We start from the raw sequence: 25,569 nt of genomic DNA on the forward strand, positions 1-25,569 counted from the left end.
ACGTAAAAATCTAACTACTTTTTAATTGGAATTTCAAATATAACATTGCAAAATCAACCTAAAACACTTTAAAAGCAGCACTAGTTATAGCCACAGTACACTAAGTATGACTCATCTCCTGACTGGTTTACTAACAACTTTCCTCTCCAAATAGATATGACATATGCTGACTAAATTGTAGCACGACAAAGTCCAATTGTAATTGCTATCCCAAAACTGATCTGAGCTGCCAACTGAGTAAAATATGCAAGTATTTGCAAAAATGAAGCTGAAACCTGAAGTTTTAAACCAAGATTAAAGCTTACTTTCATCACTACAAAGGAGTCCTGTAGGAGAAACTTCTAAGATACATATACAGTCTATAATACTTGTTATGAATGTTATGAATGTTGCTTACAATCAGAATAGTTCAATGTTTATTATTTCCAAAACATCTGACCTGCCCACACATACAGCACTTAAAAAACACAAAACATTAATAAAAAAGCATCAATTAAACTTCCCAGCATGTAATCAGCCTCCACAGCTTTCCAGTTCTCCATAGTTTTCCAGGTAGTAGTTTTATACAACCCGGAGGTTATTTAATGTGAAACAGGACCAAGATGATGTAGGCTTGAACAAATATAGATACTTATCATTTGAATAAATACTGAAGAAAATCAACACATATTGTACTAAAGAATTCTAGTATTTTAATCAAAAGTTTAAGAAACTGGTCAACTGAAAAAAATCCACATGGATTTAGAAAACCTCTTTTCTAGTTGAATACCCTGACCCAAGTCCACACACAGAAACTCTTAAGCTACATTGTCCACTTCCATCAAAAGATCCCTAACCAAATCTATTACATATATGTGGTATAGACTCCAAGGTCAGAATCATGTTAGGGATATAATAGCAATAAATGGGGATAAACAAAAATATATAGCTCTTACCTGAAGGACATAAAAATTCTCCTATGGATTAACAAATGTTTCATAATTCAGAAAGGGCAAGGGAGAAGACACACAAAGACTCCAGAAGATCAGCAAATTTTTAAAGGATTATAAAAATTAGCACTAGTTTTTACATACTTTTTAACACCTTTTGTATGAATACATTTAGGAAAGACAATTAAGAAGCTAACCTGCCTCAAGCGTATCAACAAACCTATATTCAACAACACTAGTAAAAGCAGTGTGCTTTAAGTCATATACAAACCAAAACTAATCCAAATACTCTTTCATCCTACATAACCCTACACGTGAAAGAGTGAGCCATTACTCACTGTAAAAAATAATAATGTTTGGGAAAAACATCTTTAAATTGCAAACCTTAAATAAATCTAATTGACTCTTTAAATATTAGTTTCTATTAAGCAGTCCCCACCTGAACAGTTAAAAAACAGCTCAACAGAAACTCTTTTTTTTTCTTTTCTGTCGTTTTTTTTTTAAAAAAGACCATACTTTTTAAAAATGCTAATTCTTCTAACAATCTACACCTAATTTCTGGCACATTGAAGTGGAACATAAAGAAAGACCTGATGGAATACAGAAACATCAGACTTAAATTCCTTGTTCCTCATAGAAGACTTAACCAAAAACAAGCATTAGTTCTAGTAAGATATAAACCTACCTCACGCCTACACTACAGAAAGGAGGCTGGGGAAATATGAATGAGAAAAACCCCAAATATTTTAATTGAACAAAAACCCCCAGCATTTAGCCTGGTATCAAAAGACAGGCAGGCACATTAAGACAACTTAATTTCTATGTCTCAGTTTACTGAATTACCACTAATGAAATTTTTCACTCCATGAGAGTTACTAAAGCAAAAGGTCAGAGGCTTACTATTTAAACTGAGAAAAAAACTACTCAAAAGGCACTGCTCTTGAGAGAGAAACTAGATTCATAAATAAGCTTTCCTCACATTAAGTAACAGATCCATTAACAGGTTTCGTCACATCAAAAATTCTCTGTCTACAGACTCACTTATTGCTTTTGGGGTGTTTTCTTCTTTCATTAAACAGACCCTTTGAATAAAGACAAACTTTTCTAACCAAAGGAACTTATTTTAGCTGCAAGTCTCAATGCCACCAAGTAAGATCTCAGGATTTAGAAAGGTGGATGAGTCCAAAACAGGTACCAAGCAGACAACTGAAACTGAAAGTATATCTCTTCTTAGTCTGGATAAATACGTGTACAAACTCCAAGTCAAACTTAACTCCAGTAGCTGAGGAAGAAAAAATGAAAATTATTAGAGCAAACAGTAATTTTAGCTTCTTCAAAATATATAGGGCATTTATCAAACAATTACATTAACAAATTATTTTTCCAAACTGTTTATAAACACCATATTTTTACTTGTCAGAAGACGGAAAATTGAAGAATTCACTATTTAGAGAACTCAAGTTACGGTTTTTTTAACTTGTGAGCAGTAAAAATTTTCATAAATTAAAAATATAGACTTATTACATTTGCTCTTTAATAGAATTATTTCTTAGTCTCTAAAATTAATGAAATAGGAGAAGCTAATTACACCAATGGAGTATTCTATAAACGAGCACACCAGATGCATTTTACGTCTTTCTGTTAATAATTGAACAAAAATGGCATCTGCAGAATCTGAGGCTTCATGAAATACCAAGACTGGCAAAGACTGATGTCGTTTTGCAATCTCACATTAAGTATCTTTAAAAAAGTTTTCTTTTAGTTTCTTGATCCATTAGTCTTACTGAAAGAAAATTAAGATATAAGCAAAAACACAATCTAAATAACAGACAAAAAATTCTTTATCAGTTACTGTAAAGAGAACAAACCTGTGAATGCTTAAAGTAGTACTACAACACCTAAATTTGTACTGGAAAACTAAGCACTTTTGACTGTACATTATGTATGAATGGTCACTTGTTCTGTTTGCAAGTTCACATGAAATATTATGTTCTAAAGCATTTTGTGCAATCATTGGGAAACCATGGCAACAAAGATTTTAGGCTCCTAAATATCTATAAATATATATAACATAACGCAATGAAAATTTATCACATCAGGCTAAATATTCATAGTTCACACACAATTAAATACAAAGTTATACATTAAATGTAATTATTATTTGCTTCATTACTGAAAAATTACCTTAGTAGCATCCTTCATACATGTAAAAACAATCTAGAAAGTCAATTTTGAATCATCCTTAAATGGTCATGAAATACAACTAAAAACTACCTTACTCCACAAAAAGCTTTGGTTTATGGATACAAACACATAATAAACTACAAAAAGATGGCTGAAGTTCTGCTCTGAATTTTAGGCAATGTCTTTTCATACTAAAAGCATACATGACAGTTAAAATAGTTTTGATACCTTGTAGAGTAATTAAGTGTTGGAAGGACTTTTTTTTTAGTTTCTGATAATAATACAACGTGGATATTTTAAGGCCTGTTTAGGCACTATTATTCTTGCCTAAACCACCAAATTCTCTATCAAAAACACTGTTAGAGGAAAGAGAAGAATTGCAAGATTTAAGCACCTCTCTACTTATACATATCACTGCAATCCTGGAAAAGGAAAAAAAAAAATTTGTTCAGCCAGAACTAAGACCACCCACAAAAGCACAAATTGTGTATTTATAAACTGCTTGTTCAAAGGCCTATCCTATGCTACTTTATGCACAGGAAGAAATTCAATCACTGAAATAAAACCACTGCCAAGAAAGCAGGAATGTTTTGACAGGTTGGTTGTTTTTGTTTGTTTGTTTCAATTTCAGTTCTACATTTGATGATCTGCATTTCTTCAAGTTAATTTTACCTTAAAAGACTTTTAAGGTGTGAAACATGAACTGCTTACTTTCTCTGTGAGTGCATGCTGGATTGCAACAAGGAGCTAATTCCTCTCTCCCAACCAAACTCTACAAAAGAGCTTTTATAAAGCTTAGCTTTATAGCAGTTTGTTAAGAAACAGTAACTATATTCGTACAACCTCACCAAACTTCACTGCCATCCGCTTAATTAAGTACACTAGGATGTCAAGATAAAATAACCAAAATGTATTATTAGTAGGAAACAGATCAAATTTGAAAAGATCATTGGAAAAAAATATTAATTCATTTATTAGTGGAAATCTGCCTTAGCTTACTTTACTTTTGAGTAAGATGGGAAACAAGTCTGCATTCAGTGAATTGGGCCTTTTGAGCATAATGGCACCACAAGACAGAAAAAGACACATGCAGTTCTAGTCACTTAAGAGCCAAGAACTGCAAAAAAACTGTTCTTAAATTACAGAATTCTAGGAAACCTAACTGATAGTCTTCCTTTCAAAAATGTCTACCAATTAACTTGCAACGTGGAAGTGAAGAATACAATATGCCTCATTAAGCTCAAAATAAGGAAACAGGAAGGTGTATTTCTAAACTGCTACAAAAAAGAACAAAAGTCACATAAGAAAGATTAATTTTTTTATTTAGTTTCTGGAACTCCTGAATCTATGAACTTTGTTGTTTTGGAACGTGCTTTTTTACCACCTTGCTTTCATCTGTCTTACAGCTTTTAACTGAAATCCACTACAATCTCTTGCTGTTGAAGCAATCTCCACTGGTTTAGCAGCTGCCACTTTATGCTGATACTTACAAAACACAGTTGAGCAGCAGAACTTCAGTGTAAGAAAAATTAAAGGAAAGCAAAACAACACCTAGAATCAATTATTGAAAAGACTAGGACATTAAAAAAGAGTTAAATATTTAATATACAATCTTACATGAAAGAATAGTAAGCATTTAGAAGTTGAAAGTGTTGAAACACAGAAACAGCTCCTTACATGTTCATGTTAAACCTGAAGAACAGAATTATCTTGGAGGGAAGGGGACAAGGACACCCAAAAATCTCAATGCCCTCTTTAAACAAGCTGTATGCCAGTATCACAGCTATTTTTTCAGAAGTACCATACCCACTTTACACTATTTTGCAGTGCTACTACAGATTTAAATCTGTGTACCATAAAACTAAGACTACTATGTATTTTGGTAGACACATGAAAGCTATTTTAATAAACTAAATCCAAATCACGCTCTTTTCATGCTTCTATGTTGATGACATGAATAAAAGCAGTTCATGGAACTAGAATTATTTAGTAAGAAGGCTCTGATGGAGATGTAACAATGTAAATCTATGCAAGCCATTCACAGTAGGATAGTAACAATTGCACAGTTTGTATTATTAACATATTACTAGTCCTTAGAAGTACTATATTTTAAAAAAAATATTTGTGCTGCTGAGAAATAAAATATTGCTTCCAATCAGCATCAGTAAGGTCATCTTTTAGAAAGAATTATGTATACAAAATTAAAATCAGTAGAATATTGCAGGCAAACACATGTCCTGATTGAGCTATCACAAAATTACTGCACATTTATACTGAGTTGCACCAGCAGATTTTCAACTTTTAGAGGACGTGGGAAAAGCCCTCCAAGTGCTTATCCATAACTTCTCTAATAGAGATCACACAACTAGAGTAATCAATTATTTAGGAATCACTAGGCTGTACATTAGATTAAAAATCAATGCAACCAAATTTTTAATGTACAACATCACCATGAAAAGAATCTTTCAGAACGAGTATTCCTCACACAGAAAACATTTTTCTCTGTAATTAAATCAAGTAAAAGGTAACTGCATTAAACTTGATCACAAGATGTTTTTCAAAAGTAGTCACACTGAAAAAATCAAAGGTTATCAAGTTAGGGAAAAGATACAGAAAGAAACTTTAAACAGGAAAGCCTAACACTGCAGCCTTTTATGAAAGATTCCAATTCTGGTTGTCATTGCACTTACCATTTATGTCCTTCTTTTATACTGAACAGTAAAAAGGCATAGGATAAAAGTGAAGGAAACTTACTTTTCAAAGCTTTCAAGAAACAAAAACAAAGATTAGAAACAACTATTATTTTCCTTCTAAATACATGGTTGGCAGAATATTTTAATATAAGGATTATACCAAAAGTGTTTATCAAGATCTGATATAGTACAAACTATCTACCAGTATCATGAAATGCAATTTTCACCAAGAGGCAACTTTTAAGTTCTTAAAGCAGAGAATAACTTTTTTCAATGCAGGTACAATGGTAATCTGAGACTAGAAGTAATTACCAAATGGAGTTTGTTCACAGGAAACAACTATTAATAAGAATAAATTTTAAAAATTAGTCTCATAAGAAATTCTACTAAATTGAAAAAAGATTTGATACATGATTTTGCCATCTCCAGAAATGGTTTACAGTTCTTTTCTGCTGCAAAATGCAAAGGCTTTTCCAAACACCCATTCACACTATGCAACTTAAGTACAGCTATTTAAAGATATGTTATAATGAACACCTATAAAATGAGAGGCCATGCTTAGAAAGTTACATAGCTGCTCTTATTAGAAAGAGTTGCTAAAGAATGTAAATTCATCACTTTCAATTTTGTTTCAATTCCTCTTCTAAAGTTCAGTAGAAGTAAAAAAGTGAACACATGACCAGAATACTAAAGAGTAGTCTGACAATTACAGACAACATTTGTTTTAAACCACTGTATATGCCACTTCGACTTCGTATGATATGAAAAAGACACCACCTGTACTATATATTAATTTATATAATTTAAATCATTTTTCGTAATGTCACTGCACAGCTACATCTATATATTCTTGCGGTGTATTAATCAGTTCCAGATGAATACACAATTCCAGAAACACAACTCCATGGGAAAACTACACTCTTCAAAGTATTCTTTCACCTTCACCCCCCAAAAATTTCATTGTATAAAACTCGCAAAAATTAAGCATCATGATTGAAGTGCCTTCCATTTGAACCATTCCTCTTCCCTCTTGCACTACATTTTCGCCACATCCACACCAACTTGAACAGTTTCTATTCACACAGGTTTCGGCGGAATTTAAAGATGCAGATAAGCACGAGGATTGGCCACACTGTGGCAGGCAATTCAAGCACAAAAGCTAAATTACATCTCAAGGCAGCTGGAACAAGAAAACCAGCACAGTTTACTGTGACCAACATTATCTAGCTTTCCCAGCACCCCAAGATGCAGGGTACAGGCCATAATCTTTTAACAGAAAAGGAATCTGAGGGAGCTACCATCATCTGAAGCTTGTAGGTCAGCTCCCCAGCTTCCTCTTCCTGCAGTTCTCTGCAATAAGCAGCATGGGTCTCAGAGATCAGCCACAGGAGGACTTTGACAGGTAGCTTATGGGGTCAGGAAGTCAGGCCACCCCAAAAGATGCTACGTGAAGACATGAAGGTGAAATGAAATTTCGTAGTTGGCGCTACAGAAGTCACAATCAATAAGTGCTATTTCTAAATTACATCAGACAATTGTTATGTGCTAGTTCACAAAGTATGTTTAATACTATGTGGGAACACACGAAAGAACACTGAGTTTTGAATTCCTGATCTTCGTCAGCCCAAAGAAAAGATATGCTGAAAGCAGTTTCCTTTCACAGTGTGAGCACATATGGAAATAAATGATCAGTTGCTTTCTGCTGCAAGTTTCTCAAAACACAATCAGCAAAATCAAATGATACCTGTTAGTAATATCAAAGGAACAATTTTGCTTCCTCCCATCCTTGCTAAAAATGCTAAGGGACAGAGGATGGGAAAAATACGTCTTGCTGAGAACAGGAAATCTTATTTTCTAACTTCTCTTAGGATGTCTCAAGAAATACATATATCCTTCTCAACCCAGCGGAAAATGTTATGGTATAGAATGTAAAACAGTTATCTACTTCAGAAAGTAGCTTTGAAAGCAGCAGATTATTTTTGATTCATGTATCAAATTCTACCTGTAAAGAGAGGTAAAATTCCATCCTGTACTCTATAGTTGTTTTGATAATGTAAATGAGTATTGTGTGAATTGCTTATTCATTGCTTCCTCACTAAGAAGAGCTGTAGCAGTAAAAGGTATCTTTCTCACATAACACCAAAGCATTCACAATAAGGTTGCATTCAGAGTCCTTTAGTAAATATTTTCAATGTTTTCCTCATCTAGTTTTACATTAGGATAAAGGGGGAGAGTGATTTTAGGCTCTATATGAAGTTAATACTGCCCATATTTTTTCTGCAGTATATTAATCTTAGTAAGTTAAGCAAAAAACAAAACAAGCAATTCAAACATGCTTAAAAGCCTGAACTGGTTTAAAATTTAAACCTTCAGTCAAACTAGGCCACCTCTTCATGGAAACTTATTCCCATGACCTCTCAGTTGTAAAAATTCTATTATTTTATTGGGAAAATTAATTTCCCAAATAAAAAAGTCAAATTATCATCTGAACACCTTCACTTAGCTGAAGTGTTACATCACTAGCTTGTATGAAAAGTGGTGCCATTGTACAAGAGAATAACTGCACTGCTACATTTGTACCAATCCACGCACAAGAACAATGGAATACTGAAGGAAAAACAGCAAACAAATATATTACAACTTTTAATTTTAAAAAGTTTCACGATTTGGAGTTTTGGAATAGAATTTTACTTACATTATCCATGAAATTTGGCTTAAATCCTCCCTCCTGCTGCCGTCGTAATTCTTCCTGCTCCCTCTGGCGTAGCATCTCTTCTTCACGACGTCGATGCTCTTCTTCATGTCTAGAATATTTTTCAAAAATTATGTCAACATAGACTCCTGACCTGTTCAGGCTTGTATTCAGTCTCAGGAGACAAGATCAAGCATGCTAACAAAACTGGCAATTATTTCAATTATAGTGTAAAGCACTAATCTATTCCATCTGATGGGTTTGAGTATTATTTATGGTTTTGTTATTGTTGTTTTTAACTGGAATACAGGCAATTACAATACCAGTACATTCCATAACTCTTCTTCTGGCTACATATTGGTAAGCAGGTTAAAATACTTCAGTTTTTAACAAACCACTATGGATTACAATATTTAAATACTGTCAAAAGACGTATTTTAACTCTGCAAGCTGTTTGTGTTTTGTTCTTTTTTCTTATCTACATTTCTTTTGATATTTATCAAAAATTTTAAAACTCAATCAAGATGACAATATTAGGTCTACTTTCTTGAATTTTAGCAGAGACATAAAAACAAGTATTTGTATTAATCAGATCTTAAAGGAAAAACTGTTTGCAAGATACCAGAATATCAAATGAAAATAGCCTCAAAAATCTCATGTCAGACTATAAATTTGCAATGCTACTTTTACACAGGCAATTACCTTCCCATAAATCTTAGAAGCATGTTGGTATCTACTACTGCTATGGTTCAGTCACAAATTTAAAAAAATAATATGAAACAACAACAAAAAAAAGTGAAGACATTTCCACACTATTTAGAAAGCTCCAAAATTTACAAAAGATTTAGCGGAAGTGGAATAAACGGGGAAAAAAAAAAAAAAAATCAATAAATTCTTGAAACCATTCTTTTATGGTAGCATAAGTGATCCCTTTTATGTTCAACAACATTAACAGAAACATCCCATATTACGCTTCTCATAAGCAGCTTTTTAGAAGCAGAAACATTTTTATTTGCTATCAAAAGCACGCTCTACAAGCTGAAGTATCTAAATTCATGCAGGCCTAGAGCAGCTGCATGCCACACCTTTGCACAGTAGAAAACAAAATACCTTAATTGTATCTGCTTGCGTTTTTGAAGTTCTTGATTTCGAAGTTCTTCCAAACGCCTCAACTCTTCCTGACGTCTCATGAGATCTAACAGGATTAAAATGTAACAAAGGTAATAGCTAAAAATCAACCATATGGCAACATAAAAAAGTGCTATTACTGTCAGATCACAGTTTAAATATTCCCTTTTTAAAGAAATTTCTCACTTTTTAATTATCATTTACAATTTAATTAGTTTCTTCCCACCAAGACAAGTTTAGTATATGAAAAAACAGACTAGATCCACAGCTCACAGAAAGACAGAAAGACAAAGGACTGTGAAAGCCTCTGAAGCAGGTTATGGAAACAGAAATCTCAAGTCCTCAAACAAATAAAAGGAGGAGGAAACCTCCGAACCTCTTAAATCATACTCCTGTTTTACACATATAGCAAGGGATCAATTTTCTCACCATGCTGTATATCACTAAAGTCACACAAACAAGAAAACTAGTACACTGTACATGAGCATATACACTCCAGTACCTATTGCAGACCACTGCATGGCACACATCAGAAAAAAAGTGATACGACCTTCACATGCACATAATCTGAGCCTCCATGCAGATTTATCACATGACTCTGCTTGCAGCAACTTACAAATTATTACTCTTTAACAGTTCCAGAGAGGAACAGCCATGTCTTCTTAAAATACTCTTTAAAAGCATGGTTCAATTAATTTTTTTTGCTGTACTAGCTTCTGACCAGTCACGTTACTGATTTCTGCATGGAAATTCATGCTCTCCTCAATGAATATTCATTCTGCTTTTTGTCAGAATGCAGCTGTCTGCCTTTTCTATCTTCAGAGGCTACTGGACACATAACAGGATTTGTAACCATGAGGAACCTTCCACTATGCCACTTATTATATGCCTTTTATGCTCCACACACTTCTCTATGCCTTTCTTCACTATACTAATTGAAGTACCTTTCAAGCTATGCAAATCACTTTCCTCAAATTTACGCCAGCATATATTATTACAACTTAACCTTTTCCTTTAATATCCAGAAACAACTAAAATGATGAGCACATTTAACCAAAGTATCACACATTTATTTCTAACAAAGATGATCAGCAGATTTTTACTCTCACAGCATCCTTATTGACATTAGAAGTCCTGTCTCAAGAACATTTTGCTGGCTTACTTTTCCTACCTCTTTTGCAAAATTAACACATTTCACACTTCAATAAAACATTATTACATTAAAGATTAATTTAAGTCACAAAGCTTGAAGGCCAGTTTCCTTGCCAGTTTTTTGTTCTTCCAAATTTATTTAGCATTCCCTTTTTGTGTTACTAGACTAGCATAGGATTTGCTACTTTTGACCACTAACTGCTACAAATTTTATTATTTTCTCCCCTTTATTCTTAAGATGTAGACTTATTTTTCCCAGTGTCCTCTTATTTTTTTTTCCACAGCACAGTTTGGATTATTGCCTTTCCTGAAATTATTAGTGTTTTAAAGTTCAACACACGAATTTAAGATCCAGTATTATTTGGCAATTACATGATCTTGGCACGAAGCCCCTTACTAGCCAGATGAAAATAAATATCTAGAGGTTTGGGCTCTGCATAGAGCCACTCATATTAAAAGATCTGCAATTTTGGTAATTCTGGACTGACTTCTGTTGGACACAGACCCTTTCTCTGAATACAAAAAACCTGCAATAAAGCAGCTGTGAAGAAAAAAAAAATTACAAAGCCTATTACTAGCTTTTGCACTTTCTTGTGCTTAAAAAAGGGCAAGATCTTCATTTTATCCTCAACCTTCTGCAGAGCAGAGGACCAAAGGTGAATGTGTACTCTCAACAAAGAAATTAATCCTACAAGCAGGAATACCAAGTTCAAAAAGATTTTTAAGTTGTTCTGGCTGCTGATTTTTCGCGTTCTAAAAATGGAAAACAAATGCCCAGCTTCCACATAACCTGTTAAAGAGTGAAACTTCTGGTTACATTTCATCATGCCAATTTACTTACACGTGGAAACATGTATTCTGCTTTACAAATTACTTCTGACTCAATCTGTCAAAACATGACACTTGAAAGTAAAAAATTATATGTATCATAAGAATCAATTATACCTTCAGTATTAATAACACATCAGAAAGCCTGAGTACTTAAAGCCAACATGTTCTAGTTCAAGTCCTACCAGCTCTTATAAAGCAATTTCTAAAAAAACCTTCACCTGCAATATACAGACTCTAGTAAGCTCACCCTTTGAATCTTTTTAGCTCCTGACAATCAACTGCATTTCCTATTTCAGAATAACTATTTCAATACACTTGTAAATCTGTGGTGTGTACCTCAGGTATACAAAAATAATATACTGGGTTCTGATGTCTCAAAAGTTTCACTGCATCTTTCTTTAAAACCCTGTGATACCATCTCATTAATGTAACTAATATTCTTGGTATGGTCTGAACCTACACCCAGAAATGCTGTCCAGATGAACAAGATTTAAAAACAGTTCATGTCTGAAAATAAATACAATAAAAAAACCCAAAATACCTTATTTTCATACATACTGAAGCTCGACAGTTGACAAGATAGACAGAAGTAATGTTATTGACCCATAGAGCCTGACTAACTAAACATCTGCAGGTGAGTATGCAGAAATCTAATTATCTGAACAACATTCCCAGTTATTTGGTACCAAAGAGAGGTACCCTGTTAAACAGAGAACAAAAAAACGCTCTTCCCACACTAACAAAAAGCATGTTTCCTCACTGGAATACAAACACCAAAAGCATTCATATTCTAGTGGCTCTTCAAAAGGAGGAGTAATTATTTTCCTTTTCTATATAATAGCGTAGCTTAACAGATACTAAAAAAAAAAAAGAAATTTTTTTTCCTTAACAGAGTCCTTAAAAGAAACACTAATATCCACAGAACACACCTAAGCTCTCCTCCCACGTTTTACCATCAGGTTCTTTTCCATTTTACTGAACAGGCCACTGCCTTCTTGTCTCAGTTTAAAAGACAATTAAGGCATTGTAATTTAGGAAAAAGTAATCCCTAACCTTGCCATCAAATATAGGCAACAGATAGATAAATGCTAAAAAAAATTTAAATATTAAAGAGTGTAAGTTCTATAACAGGATCACTACCTGTCAGATGTTAACAGTTAAGACAACGGTAAATTTATCTAAACTGTGTCTTCAGCACTGAAAATGTTTACCAATATCAGTCATACATTCACAGATAAGTTTAAATGTGTGTCTAATTGAAAAGGGAGGGCTGTGCTGTGTATTAAAAGTATTGCTGTGATATCACATTAACATTCACATTCTGCAACTGTAAGATATACGTATGCTTACATGCAAATCAAATGCTTTAACATTTTTTGCTTGGGAAATAAACCAAGAAACAACTTGACAGTTGCCATTCCAGGTGCTGCAGTAACTATTTGGCATTTTGAAACAGTTTCTTTTATTATGCTCGATATTTCAGTACAAGATATAAACAGTACGGTTTCACACTAAAAGCAAGCACACCTATTAAGAAAAAACAGGCTACATTAAGTTTTTCCTAATAACAACTTCCAGTTGCAGTAGACTGAAGAACATAATATAAAAAAATGCTCCTTTAATATGTATTTTTCCAGTTATGAAAATGTTTCAAGACTGTGTGTTTACATTCAGTATGTCCAAGCACTTAGGTGCTTTATTCCACTAATCTAGTGAATGCTCTAATCCAGTTGATACAGATACTTTCAACACATCATTTAAGTCAGCAAAAACACTCACAATAACCCAGTCTCACACAGGGATGTCATACTACCAACAAAAATGCCCTTTCTTAAGAGTAAGTATTAATTGCAGCAGACAACTTGTATGAGTTGCCTGGGTTTAAGTTTTGAAATGCATTCACTACTTCAAATCTCAAGTTCAAATCCCTTTTAAAATGACAGGGCACTCTTATTGAGCCTATCAAGCTAGTTATTACACTGTCTGATGATCTAACACTCTTCCGGTAAGATTGTTTTAGGTAGCCACAATCTGTCTTAAATTAAAAAGTATTAAAAAACCTCAGTGTTTCTTTCATGCAACAAACCTTGATATTATTTCCAACAGACTTGCAATACATTTAAATTTTATCTACTCAAGTCTTGCAATTTAGCAGTCATAGAGAGGAAACTAAAAGTCAAGTAGTAGTTCAATAGTTCTGAGCTCAAAAGCAGTGACTGCATGTCCAGAATACTTTAGTAAAAACGTGGTTTGGGGAGAAGGCTAACAAGGAGCAAGTATCATTCGCTCTGCTACTGCCCACTCTGAAAATCACAGGCTCCACCCAGCTCCTTAATTATAGGGCTTGAAAGTAATTGCTGGAGAAAATTTTTTTCCCCCAACACTAGCAAAATACAAGATGGTCAAACAATTATAAAAAAAGAGGGAAAACATGATCTTAAAATTTCAAGAACTGAAATTAATGAGTTATTATTAATGAGTTATTACATGTACCTAGCAACTCTAAATGCTATATACACGTATCAGATTTCTCAGCCGAGTTTCAAAGGAAAAAAAAAGTAAAATTAGCCACTGTAACATTTAAAATCATACCAGAGGTGCAAAGATCAAAAAAAGTAGAAGGTATAATATTTTTTCCTGCACATAGCCCACAAACAGGATTTATTCCTACCATAAGCAAAACAAAAAATGGAAAATAATTTTACTGATTTGTGAAGCTACCATTTAATTTTGCTACATTAACTGCTTACGCTAACAAACTTAAGCAGAGAAAAAAACAGACCTAGACAATCACTCCTTTCTCAGTTTCTTAATACATCTCTGCAAATCACCAAGGAATATGTATAAAGAGAAATATTATTTCTTTTTTCTCAGTTCAATGCATTTAATTAAACAGTGTCTGGTAAAATCTCTAAGTTTAACATGCAGCTCAACATGCTACACAATGAAAATCTGTAACAAAACAAATGTAATACTAGTAGATGATCCAATTTTACCTTGCCTCATCAACATTAGCTGATGCTCATGTCTAGCTGCTTCCATTTCTGCCTCTAGTTTCTCTTTGGCTTCTCTAATGTTCCTGTCAACCTGTTCACGCTGTTGCTTTTCCATCTCATCAAGAGCCTTCCACCGTGAAGCATACTCAAACTCAAATGTTCCAGGCTGAGCAAAACGTGGAGGCTGTTCTCTTTCCCTAATAAAAATTTTGCAGTTAAAATGCACAGAAGAACACATTTAGATCAACACTGTAACAGCCCAAGAAGTTATAAACAAACACTGAAGTGTAGATCTCACTTTAAATCAACCTGTAAGATGACTATATTCTAAACCAGTCAAAGCTTAAACCAGCTGTTTATAGAAGTAAAATGATCAGCAAAATTGTCCAAATAAAAATCTGTTCTATTTATATAAATTTATTGTAAAAATTCTTATTTAAATCAGTAAAAAGACTACACTGCAACACTACAATAACTGTGTTCAGCCTTTTAAAGCTAGCAATCAATTCATTAAAGCAGTTATTTTAAAAAATACTGAAGTTTACTAGACACTTCAGAATATTAGTCAGAACCTCTAAACATTAAAAATTCTAACACTAACACTGTAACTAACAATGATGCATAAAGGGCAGCCTTGGCTACAGTGACCACAAAATGGTGGAGCTCAAGATCCTTAAGACAGTGAGAAGGATGCACAGTGAGCTCACTACCCTTGACTTCAAGAGAGCAGACTTTGGCTTCTTCATGGACCTGATCAGTAAAGTACCATGGAACAAAGCCCTGGAGGGAAGAGGAGCCCAACAAAGCAAAAAAGCTGGTTAATATTCAAGGATTACCTCCTCCAAGCCCAGGAGCAATGCATCCCAACAAAAATAAAGTCAGGCAAAAAAAGGAGGCCTGCATGGATGAACAAAGAGCTCCCTGACAAACTAAAACACAAAAAGGGAGCCTACAGAGGGTGGAAGCAAGGACAAGTAGCTTGGGAAGAAAACAGAGAAATTTTCTGAGCAGACAAGGACCAGGTTAGGAAAGCTAAAGTCATGGTAGAATTAAATCTGGCCAGGGAGGTCAAGAGTAACAAGAAAAGCTTCTATAGGCACATCGGTGATAAAACAAAGACTAGGGAGAATGTGGGCATGTCAGGAAGGAAACAGGACAACTGGCTACCCATGATATGGACATGGCTAAAGTACTGAATGACTTTTTTGCCTCAGTCTTCCCCAGCAAGGGCTCAAGCTACACCAGGCAAAGGCAGAAACTGGGAAAACGATGAACCATGCATGGTAGGGGTAGATGAGGCTCAAGACCACCTAAGGAACCTGAAGGTGCACAAGCTCATGGGACCTGAGTGAACTGCCAGATGAAGATGCTAAGCCACTATCCATCTTATTTCAGAAATCATGGCACTGTGGTGAAGTTCCCACTGACTGGAAAAGGGGAAAGAAAATCCCCATTGAGAACCGCCCTGAAAAGAAGGATCTGCAGGTGCTGGTTGATGAAAAGCTCAATATAAGCTGGCAGTGTGTGCCTGCAGCCCAGAAAGCCAACTGTGTCCTGAGCTCCATCAAAAGAAGCATGGCCAGTAGGTTGAGGGAGGTGATTCTGACTTCTCTTCCACCTCACGATCAAGACTCACTTTCTCCTGTCACACTCTAAAGTTTTATCTGAACCATAGAAGCTGCAAAGATTTATATCCCACTGACTTTACAAACAGTTAAGGGACTATTCAGAGAACAAGAAAAAAAAATCAGTGGGTATACAAGGCTCTGCAGAATTAGAGCACTCCCTTAATCCCTAAAAGACAACAGCCTGGCTGGCAACAAGCTCCAGCTGATTTCAGCCTAGACCAGGAATCTACGTAAATGCACAAAATGTTAAACAACAATTTATTTTATTGTGATTAGAAATTCTTGGCAAAGTTCTATTATTCCTTTGATGCAAAACAGCACAATATACAAAATAATACTTTTTTTACACAAACTCAAAAAAAAATCACCTACTTACCAAACTAAGTAACAAATAATATTTTAGAAAATAAAGCTAAATAAAACTTACTTGTGATACTGTTGTGTTTTTTGCATTAGCTTCTCTGGGAGCCCATCTTCATCATCAAATTGCTCCATTGGTTCCACAACAACAGGTCGAGGTGTTCTGGAAGACAGTTTCAATTGAATAATTCAATCATAAATGAAACAATTAAAAGTTATTTTAGTATTTTGATAAACACTCCAGAAAGTTAACATGTTAGCTGTAGTTCCTGTGTCTTGCAAATTCTTACAATTATCGAATTTCAGGGAATTCTAATTTTAAGAATTATCTTTGGAAATAACTGTTTCTACACCCAAAATTGTTCTTCTGCCTAGAAACCAGTTACTCGATGCAGTTCTGTTTCCTATAAAGCATTTAAAGATTGCAAAAAAAAAAAATCTCAAAACCATCTACAAACAATTACAAACTATTTAGGAAGGAACTATCTTTTTCTTTTCATCAGTAAGGCAACACAAGAGCCATGATTATATTAAGAAAGTACCAAACAAACCCAAAATGAAGCAATACAAACTATTCATATTTTACTACTGTATCTTTGAAAATATCTTTCTTGAATTCTCATTATCTGTATTAATGAGAGGCAAGGATTAGCCACTAGTGCCAAGGATAGCAGTATAAGGATCCTGAACTGTGTAAAAACCTTTCTGCACCAGTCTTGGGAGAATACCCTGTAATGCACACCTAGAGCTAGAAACATAGTTTTCAAAATATCAGTGTTTATTTATTCATTCAAACTTTTATTTCACTTTACAGATCTTTTCATAGAAAAAAAAAATCAATGTATTTTAACAACATCAATAGCTGAAAAAGAAAATTGGGCATTGAGTGCAGAATGAAAATAAGTCCAATTGCTGGAAGCTCTGCTATTTAAATGCAACAGAACGGTTATGTTAACAAGTTATGATTTAAAACAACATTTTAAAATCTCTACATTAATGTTTCAAATGCCAAATTTTGATATATTTAGGTCACTAATTCATTTTCTTCTCATCAGACAGTAATTTTTCAGCTAAAGATGTAAAATCTTAAATTCTGGAACAAAACATCAAAAACATCATGGCAGTAGATTCATGCTAATTATCTTTGCAACTGTACATCAGGGAACACATCAGCCATCTAAGCAAGATAAAGATCCAAGTGCTTTTTGTTTACTCAGGCCATGGTTAGATGCTTATTATCAATCCAACAAATCTATCCAGCTGGTAAAACAAGAATACTCGCCTTTATAAGCCAGCTTCTTTTTCCCTGCCACATCTCTCATGCCAAGAATAGCATGCATGTAACACTGAACTAGATTAGCACCCTGGTTTGCCTCACTGTGCTTCTATTCACATACTAATGCCAAGAAAACCCAGTGGACAAGAACAAATTGCTGGCACCTCCTGATAACAATAAAGACCTACTCAGATTTAATTTACTTCATAGCCACCAAGTCAGTTCCATGGTATATATGATTTATGAGATTATCATGAGAAAGATACGTTCCAGACCCCTTTCCCACCTTCAACATCCCCCTGACAACATTTTCTCCTGCCTTACTATCCTCTGCTGGACCTTATGTTCATAGCACCCATGCTGGAAAGCACCCTCACATGCTTAACCAGTGAACTCAACAAAAATAGCTGTATATTTTTCTGTTGTTTTAGCAAACATAACTGGCTTATGGAAGTATCAAAGACCAACAGCACAGCTTTCCAGGGCAGAAAGAGAAAAAATTTACCCAGAAAGCTTCTATACTGTAGAACCACAGCCTTATCATCTCAAATGAGAAACAGAAAAATAAAAACTAAAAAAGAATCCTGAGTATCTATCATTTCACACAGTCCTTAAGAAAGCATTTGAAAATGTCACTAGTAAATGTGTCAAAGCACAGCAGTTAACAACTCTTTTCAGCAAGTACAGAAATAGAGATGTAAGGGAGAAGTGCTGTAATTTGCACGCTTGCTTGCCCCTGAAACAGTTTTCCAGATACCATTGCCACAAACTTCTGCAGAATCTAAGACTTAATTTTAAAAAAAGAGGGCCTTTCAAGTTACAAATAAAACTTTTGAGAAAAAAACAACACCAGAAGACTTTCCTGAATTTACAGAAATAGAAGCAATTATGTGGCATAGTGTTTTGCTAAATATGTTGTCACTGTGTTACTGTGACCAGGAAGAGTGCAACCAATGAAAATCAAGTGCCACTATAAAAAGCTCTACCAGACAGAGAAGGAAAAGTAATATTGCATACAGACAAGGAAAAGCAAAACGTTGCTATCAGACTTTCATACAGTAATTACAAGTCTTCCAAAAAGTAAGCAGAATATTCTCTTCCTCAGAAAAAAGGGAAAAAATTAAGAGTATTTAGGGTATTTGTGCATTTCTCACCTCATGGCTTTCATAATTTGAAAATAAGAACTAGGGAATACTCTTTAATGTAGTTTTCCTCCACATCAGAAACATACACTCACATAAATTCAAACAAAAGCCTGTGCACTTACGTTGTTAGCAAGAATGCTCCATCACTGCATCTTTCTAGAGCTTTCCGTGCTGGAGGTTTTGCTGCAAACTCTACGAAACCTTTTCCTGTAGCTCTGCCACGATCATCTACTACAACAACAGCTCTTTCCACTGGCCCAAATTGAGAGAATGCTTGTTCCAGCAGCTCATTAGAAACCACAGGTGAAAGATTCTTCACTGTTAGGGCAGCTCCATGTGTAGCAAATCGAATTCGAAGTGGTCTGCTCTTCAAAATAGTACCATCAAGTTCAGCCTTTGCTATTTCAGCCAGTGTCCTAGATTCCTTTTTCAAGATATAAAATATTTTATATATTTTAGTTTCAAAGACAGTATCACTTTCGTTTACACACACAGCAGCAATTTTTCCCCATATCTGATCACACTAAGGATCATTAGACTTTTTTTTTTTCCAAAAAAAAATAACACCCAAACTTCCTGTGTACTGATTGAAAAATAAATAAATGCCTTGGCCATTCCCTATGATTTAGTCTAAAAAATTATGGAGGAGAAGAAATGTGTTGCACATTACAGAAATTAACAAATTCTCATTTTATATTTGCGCCGCTCTGCAAAGGCTTTCAGCAAAGTTGAAAACTTAATGCTTTTTCACATTTACCTACTCAGATGTTTATATTCTGCATCCCTAGTTCCATATAGGACAAAACATTATTTTCAGAGATTACACTACTGTATCTAAGATGTTTTCATTTGTTGGGGTGTTTATTTTTTTGTTTTTGTTTGATTGTTCTTTTAAAAATAACCAAAAAGCATCACACTTGTTCATTTCCATTATTAGATAAACTCTCAATGGATACCCAGTTCTAATTTCATCAATAAATCATAGAATCATTAAGGTTGGAAAGGACCTTAAAGATCATCAAGTTCCAACTCCAACCCCCCTGCCATGAGCAGGGAAACCTACCACTAGACCAGGTTGCACAAAACCTCATCCAACCTGGCCTTAAAAACCTCCAGGGATGGGGCACCAACAACCTCCCTGGGAAACACATTCCAGTTCCTCACCACCCCTGTAGTGAAGAATTTCTTCCTAATATCTAGCCTAAATCTCCCCTCTCTCTGTTTAAAACCATTACCCCTTGTCCTATCACTATCTTCTCTGAGGAAGAGCCCCTCCCCAGCTTTCCTGTAGCCCCTTTCAAGTACTGGAAGGTGCTATAAGGTCTCCCCGGAGCCTTCTCTTCTCTAAGCTGAACAGCCCCAAGTCCCTCAGCCTGTCTTCATAGCAGAGCTGCTCCAGGCCTTTGATCATCTTGGTGGCCCTTCTCTGGACCCTCTCCAACAGGTCCGTATCTTTCTTGTGTTGAGGGCACCAGAACTGTACGCTATACTCCAGGTGGAGTCTCATCAGAGCAGAATCACCTCCCTAGCCCTGCTGGCCACACTTCTGATGCAGCCCAGGATGCAGCTGGCTCCAGCACACACTGGCAGCTCATGTCGAGCTTCTCATCTACTACCACCCCCACGCCCTTCTCCTCAGGACTGCTCTCCAGCCATTCTCTCCCCAGGCTGTATTTATGTCTGGGGTTGTGCCGACCCAGGTGCAGGACCCTGCGCTTGGCCTTGTTGAACTTCATGAGGTTGGCACTAGCCCACCTCTCCAGCCTGTCAAGGTCCCTCTGGATGGCATCCCTTCCCTCTAGGGTGTCAACCACAGCACACAGCTTGGTATCATCAGCAAACTTGCTGTGGATACACTCAATCCCACTGTCCATGTCTCCAACAAAGATGTTAAACAGCTCTAGTCCCAGTACTGATCCCTGAGGGACACCACTTGTCACCTGCCTCCTGGTTTGGAGACCAGCATGTCATGTGGGACAGTGTCAAATGCCTTGCACAAATCCAGGTAGATGATGTCAGTTGCTCTGCCACCATGCACCATCTCTGTAGCCTTGTTGCAGAAGGCCATCAGATTGGCCAGGCATGCCTTGCCCTTAGTGAAGCCATGTTGGCTGTCACCAATCACCTCTTTATTTTCCATGTGCCTTAGCAGACTTTCCAGGAGGATGTGCTCCATGATCTTGCGGGGCACAGAGGTGAGACTGACCAGCCTGTAGTTCCCTGGCTCTTCCTTTTTCCCTTTTTAAAAATAGGGGCTACATTCCCTTTTTTTCCAATCAGCAGGAACCTCACCAGACTGTCAGACCACTCGTGACACCCGGTTTACAAATGATAAAATTATCGTATTTGCTCATGTATTCATTCTTCTGACATTCATAAGCTTTCTGTACCCACACCCATGAGACAGACTGCATCAACAACTGCCTTTTATCTCATATCAGAGATTTTCACTAAGTCTGACACCTGCAATCTCTCACATTTAAAGAAATTGTTCTGTACATCGTAGCCATTTTGTCCACATTTCAACTGACTAGATAAACTGTTAAAAATTAACATATTCCCTAAACATAACAGAAAAGGGAAGTTCAGATAAAAGCTGTATCTAATCTATACCACATACAAAACTGAGTAATGACATATATATCTACCACACTTCCTCCAGAAAATTGCTAATTCAGGCTATTCTCAGGAAAAAAGACGTAGGGCAGAAACTTATCTTTAAGATGACAAGCAAAAAGTCAAAATTCCTAACCAGTAAAATAAATGGAAAAATCGTAACTAGAGGCACCCAAAGCACTCTGAAGCTATTCCTAGAATGATGTAAACCAGTGCATTTTAGCCATGGCAATCATGAAAACTAATCCTGCACATTAAATTGACGTCTAAATACAGTATCATAAGCTTTTCAATCCGATTCCTTTTTTGGGTGCTCATTTGAGCATATCCGATAGAGTATTATCCCTAAAAAAATGTAGTCTTATCTGGACACGAGCAATTTAAACCATCCAAGGTTCCGTTTCTTTGTGATTCTTTACAGTTCTGAGATTACATGTTGTTTTCACGACGTGAGAGCAGTGGTATTTTGAAATAATCCTGTCCAGTTTTTTTTAATTAACTATGTTTTCATACAGCAAACCCATACTCATAATGACCAGCACAGGCTGAAATTTGCTGTTCCGCAAGTGTTTTCTCTAGTCCTAAAGCACGATAAATTCTCCCAGTTAAACACAGAAAGCCTTTACACAGGTATTACACGAACAAAGCAGACCGCGCAGCCACATCTGCCACTCGCTGAAGAACTACCAGGCTGCACAAGCTCCCGCGGCAGCAGCACGTGAAGCGGTGCCTGGCGGAGCGGCCCTGAAAGCAGCGGAGCACCGCGCAGAGGCAGGTGGAGGGGCCAGAAGGCTGCTCACAATGCCGGCCTCTGGCTTGCGTGTATGGAGGCAAACAGGGGAGGGGGAGAAGAATGAGGAAGCCGAGGGAACAGCGCTAGCGACACGGAGAGAGAATGAAGGGCAGCTACTGCCTCTTTTCACCCCCGCCCGACAAGACCGCAAACGCTGGGGGGGTAGGAGGGGAGGGGGGTGGCAGGAGACATCGGTGGGCAGGTATCCCGCTCCCAACCCCGGGGCTAAACGGGGCAGCCACCGAGGCTGACGCGAACCCTCACCAGGCGAATGAAGCCAAAGCCACGGTCCCGATTGATGAAGACTTCGCTAGGCTCCCCATAGCGCTCGAAAAGGCGCTTGAAATCTTCCTCGGTGATATCAGTTGGCAGGTTCCCCACGAAAAGCCGGCAGCGCTGCGTGTAGCTCTTCTCGCCAGGCTTGAGAAAGCTTTTGATATCGATGGTGAATCCACCCTCCTGCTCTTCATCTCCACCTTCTTTGCTCGGCACTAGCGCCATGGCCGCCGCTGCCTCACTCTCCGCTTCTAGGCCCCGCAATCCCTTCAGGTTGCCGCCACCACCCCCCACCAAGCTCAGCGGAGCCGCTGGGGAGCTATTCTCGATCCGCACTTGCTTCAGGTTCCTATTCGCTGCCATATTCAGACCTCACGCCTTTCCCGCTGGCTTTCTCAGGGGACACGGAGCCCTGCTCGGCAACCGCCGCCGCCGACCCTCAGCCCATTCAAAATGGCGCCGCCGCCAACCCCGACGAGTTGTAACGTCCCTGAGGAAAGCCCCGCCCTGCGCGGCCCGCGCCGCCTGCCCCGCCGCTGCCCCGCCTCCCTGCCGGCCGCGGGCTGCGGGGCGGGGGCTGCGGGGCGGGGGGGTCTGTGTGCCCCGGGGTCTGTGTGCGCGGGGGGTCTGTGTGCCCCGGGGGTCCTGTGTGCGCGGGAGGGTCTGTTTGCGCGGGGGTCTGTGTGTGCCCGGGGGGGTCTGTGTGCCCCGGGGGGTCTGTGTGTGCCCCGGGGGGTCTGTGTGCCCGGGGGGTCTGTGTGCGCGCGGGGGGGTCTGTGTGCCCGGGGGGGTCTGTGTGTGCCCGGGGGGGGTCTCTGTGCCCGGGGGGGTCTGTGTGCCCCGGGGGGTCTGTGTGCGCGGGGTGTCCCCAGCTTTCGGGTGTTGGGCCTCCTTCTCAGCTCTGGTGTGCTCGCGAGCCTTACTCAAACCGCAGAGACAGCCGCGTACCCGCGGGCTGCGCTGCCTGAGAGGATAACCCCTCGAAGGCTTCCCTGTTGCTCCTTGCTAGCTCCGCTCCCTCGGTGCCCGATTTCGCCCGCACGGAGAGCAAGCAGCAAACAACCCGTGAGGTTTGCGACGGTCCGTCCGCAGGCAGAGCCCGTCCTGAGGGAAAGGCGGGCGGACGGGGTGCCCGGTGGGGTGTCTTGGGGCGGGAGGGGGAAGCAGGCGTAACGCGGGAGTTGCTGAGCCTGCAGGGGAACACCCGGGCACTGCAGGATGGCAGAGATGAGAGGGAGGACCTGCCGACAGCGCAGGGTAAAACATTCACCAAGTTAGATGTGGGAGACAAGTCTGAGTGGAGAGAGGCCTTGCTACGTCTGCTGCTCATAGAACGACTTCTTTTCGTTATAGAGGTAATCACTTTGGAGAGGTGTAAACGTTTCCTTCCTTGGGGACCAGTATCTGTCATCTGCAGCACGAGACTGCGGTTTTCTCCTCACCTGCCAGATGCTCAGTTTGATCGGTGTGCTTCAGCCAGTAATGGAACTGGAACGTGGTTCCTCAGACAAAGAGCTCATCAGTCTGCCTGGGGCCTCACAGAAAGCCTGCTGTCCCAGCTGGGACGAGACAGCAGGTGAGATGTACATGCACAAAACAAGATTTATTACAAACAGCACTGGGGTCTCAACAACTGAACCAACTATTCATTCTTGTTTTGTCTCTGGCCTAGCTGTGGCTAGGCTGAGCTCCGTGTTCTTTGACACGAGAGTAGCTGGAGTTACAGACATCAACTTGGCCTTCCATTTGTATTTCAAAAGTTGTTACCAGCTCAGAGTTTGCTAGGCCCTCTCCTTTCCTGTGGGAATCTTTCCACTTCAGGCTCGGGCCTGTAAAAAGAGACAGAGAGCAATTGAATCACAAAGGGAAACTGAGGCAGGCACACCGAGATGGAGTGTCCTGCTACACATAGTAATAACCAGTTCTTGACTCATTACTGTGGTAGCCTGAGTGCTTCAGGTGCCCAAGTAGCTTTGCATCATGCAAGGGAATTCCAAGAAAACAGAGTAAGACTTCAGGAGAAATTAACTGTCTTCTTTGTTTTATTAATACAACTATATCATGGGAAAAGTCCAGATAAACTCATGGGTTTAACAGTTACTTCAGCTAATGCATGGCATCTACTGCTCTTTTGAAAAAGCAGTATCAAGCATGGTATTCAAGAAAAAGTTACTTCTACAACAGGCATGAATCCAGTGCTCAGGGATTTCCATGTCCATCAGGGAGTATTTTAAGTTCCTCTGTCTTGTTTTGTTTTTTGAGGCACAATAAAGATTTCAGTCCCTTTCCTTCTGTATCTGAGCTTGGACCAGGATCTGGAGAAAACATGAACTCCCAGACAACATGTAATAACTTACCATCCTATTGTTAGGACATTGAACTAAACCCAGATTTAAACCTTTGAAAATCAGAAAATACTGGTAGTGAAGGAAAAGTATCTACTCATAGCAAAGGCAGAAATCAGGCAGTGTAGGAACATGAGGGAGGTATTAGCAGTATAGGATCCATAAAGCTTAATCACCTTGACTGTCAAAAGAGCTATGGTTTGTGGTATATTTAGGATTCAGTAACACGTGTTAAGACGAAAAAGGAATGAATGACCTACAGCAAACTAAGAGCTTTTTAAAACTAGTAGCCATGTAAAAGGACTACAATATATGTTAGACATGATGTGACTGTACATTGCAGAGAGCAAAAGCTCAGTAGGTGGGAAAAAGCAGATGTGTAGTATTCTGCTTGTTAAGTTATTGTCAATGCTGTGTAATAAAATTGCCATGGCTTTCAGACACAGCTTTTCAAATCAGGTTAGTAATAAAAGCTACAACCATTCAAATATACAACCGTGATTTCCTGTGTACTATGAAAAAGTC

The 25,569-nt window shown here is 37.9% G+C and overlaps 1 protein-coding gene across 11 annotated transcripts in view; it reads right to left on the minus strand.

Annotated features, from left to right (window-relative positions):
• The window catches only part of PSPC1 (paraspeckle component 1), a 64,616-nt gene extending 41,431 nt beyond the window's left edge, over positions 1 to 23,185 (minus strand). For 9 of the 11 annotated variants that reach the window (XR_007888510.1, XR_007888509.1, XR_007888508.1 and 6 more), the window contains exons 1-6: positions 22,688 to 23,169; positions 19,137 to 19,438; positions 16,661 to 16,756; positions 14,606 to 14,802; positions 9,609 to 9,693; positions 8,502 to 8,610 (exon numbers count right to left, since the gene is read on the minus strand). Coding sequence is in view for 4 of the 11 variants with exons in the window: in XM_051609343.1 (XP_051465303.1) it covers positions 8,502 to 8,610; positions 9,609 to 9,693; positions 14,606 to 14,802; positions 16,661 to 16,756; positions 19,137 to 19,438; positions 22,688 to 23,062 (1,164 nt within the window). In the remaining 7 variants the exon portion in view is untranslated. Of the gene's footprint in view, positions 1 to 5,946; positions 7,250 to 8,501; positions 8,611 to 9,608; positions 9,694 to 14,605; positions 14,803 to 16,660; positions 16,757 to 19,136; positions 19,439 to 22,687 lie in introns of those variants that run through there. The other 2 variants (XM_051609371.1, XM_051609318.1) reach the window with 2 other exon arrangements.
• Positions 23,186 to 25,569: the final 2,384 nt, after the last annotated feature.

Source organism: Apus apus, chromosome 1 (genome assembly GCF_020740795.1).
Source record: "Apus apus isolate bApuApu2 chromosome 1, bApuApu2.pri.cur, whole genome shotgun sequence".
In the NCBI taxonomy this organism is placed as follows: domain Eukaryota; kingdom Metazoa; phylum Chordata; class Aves; order Apodiformes; family Apodidae; genus Apus; species Apus apus.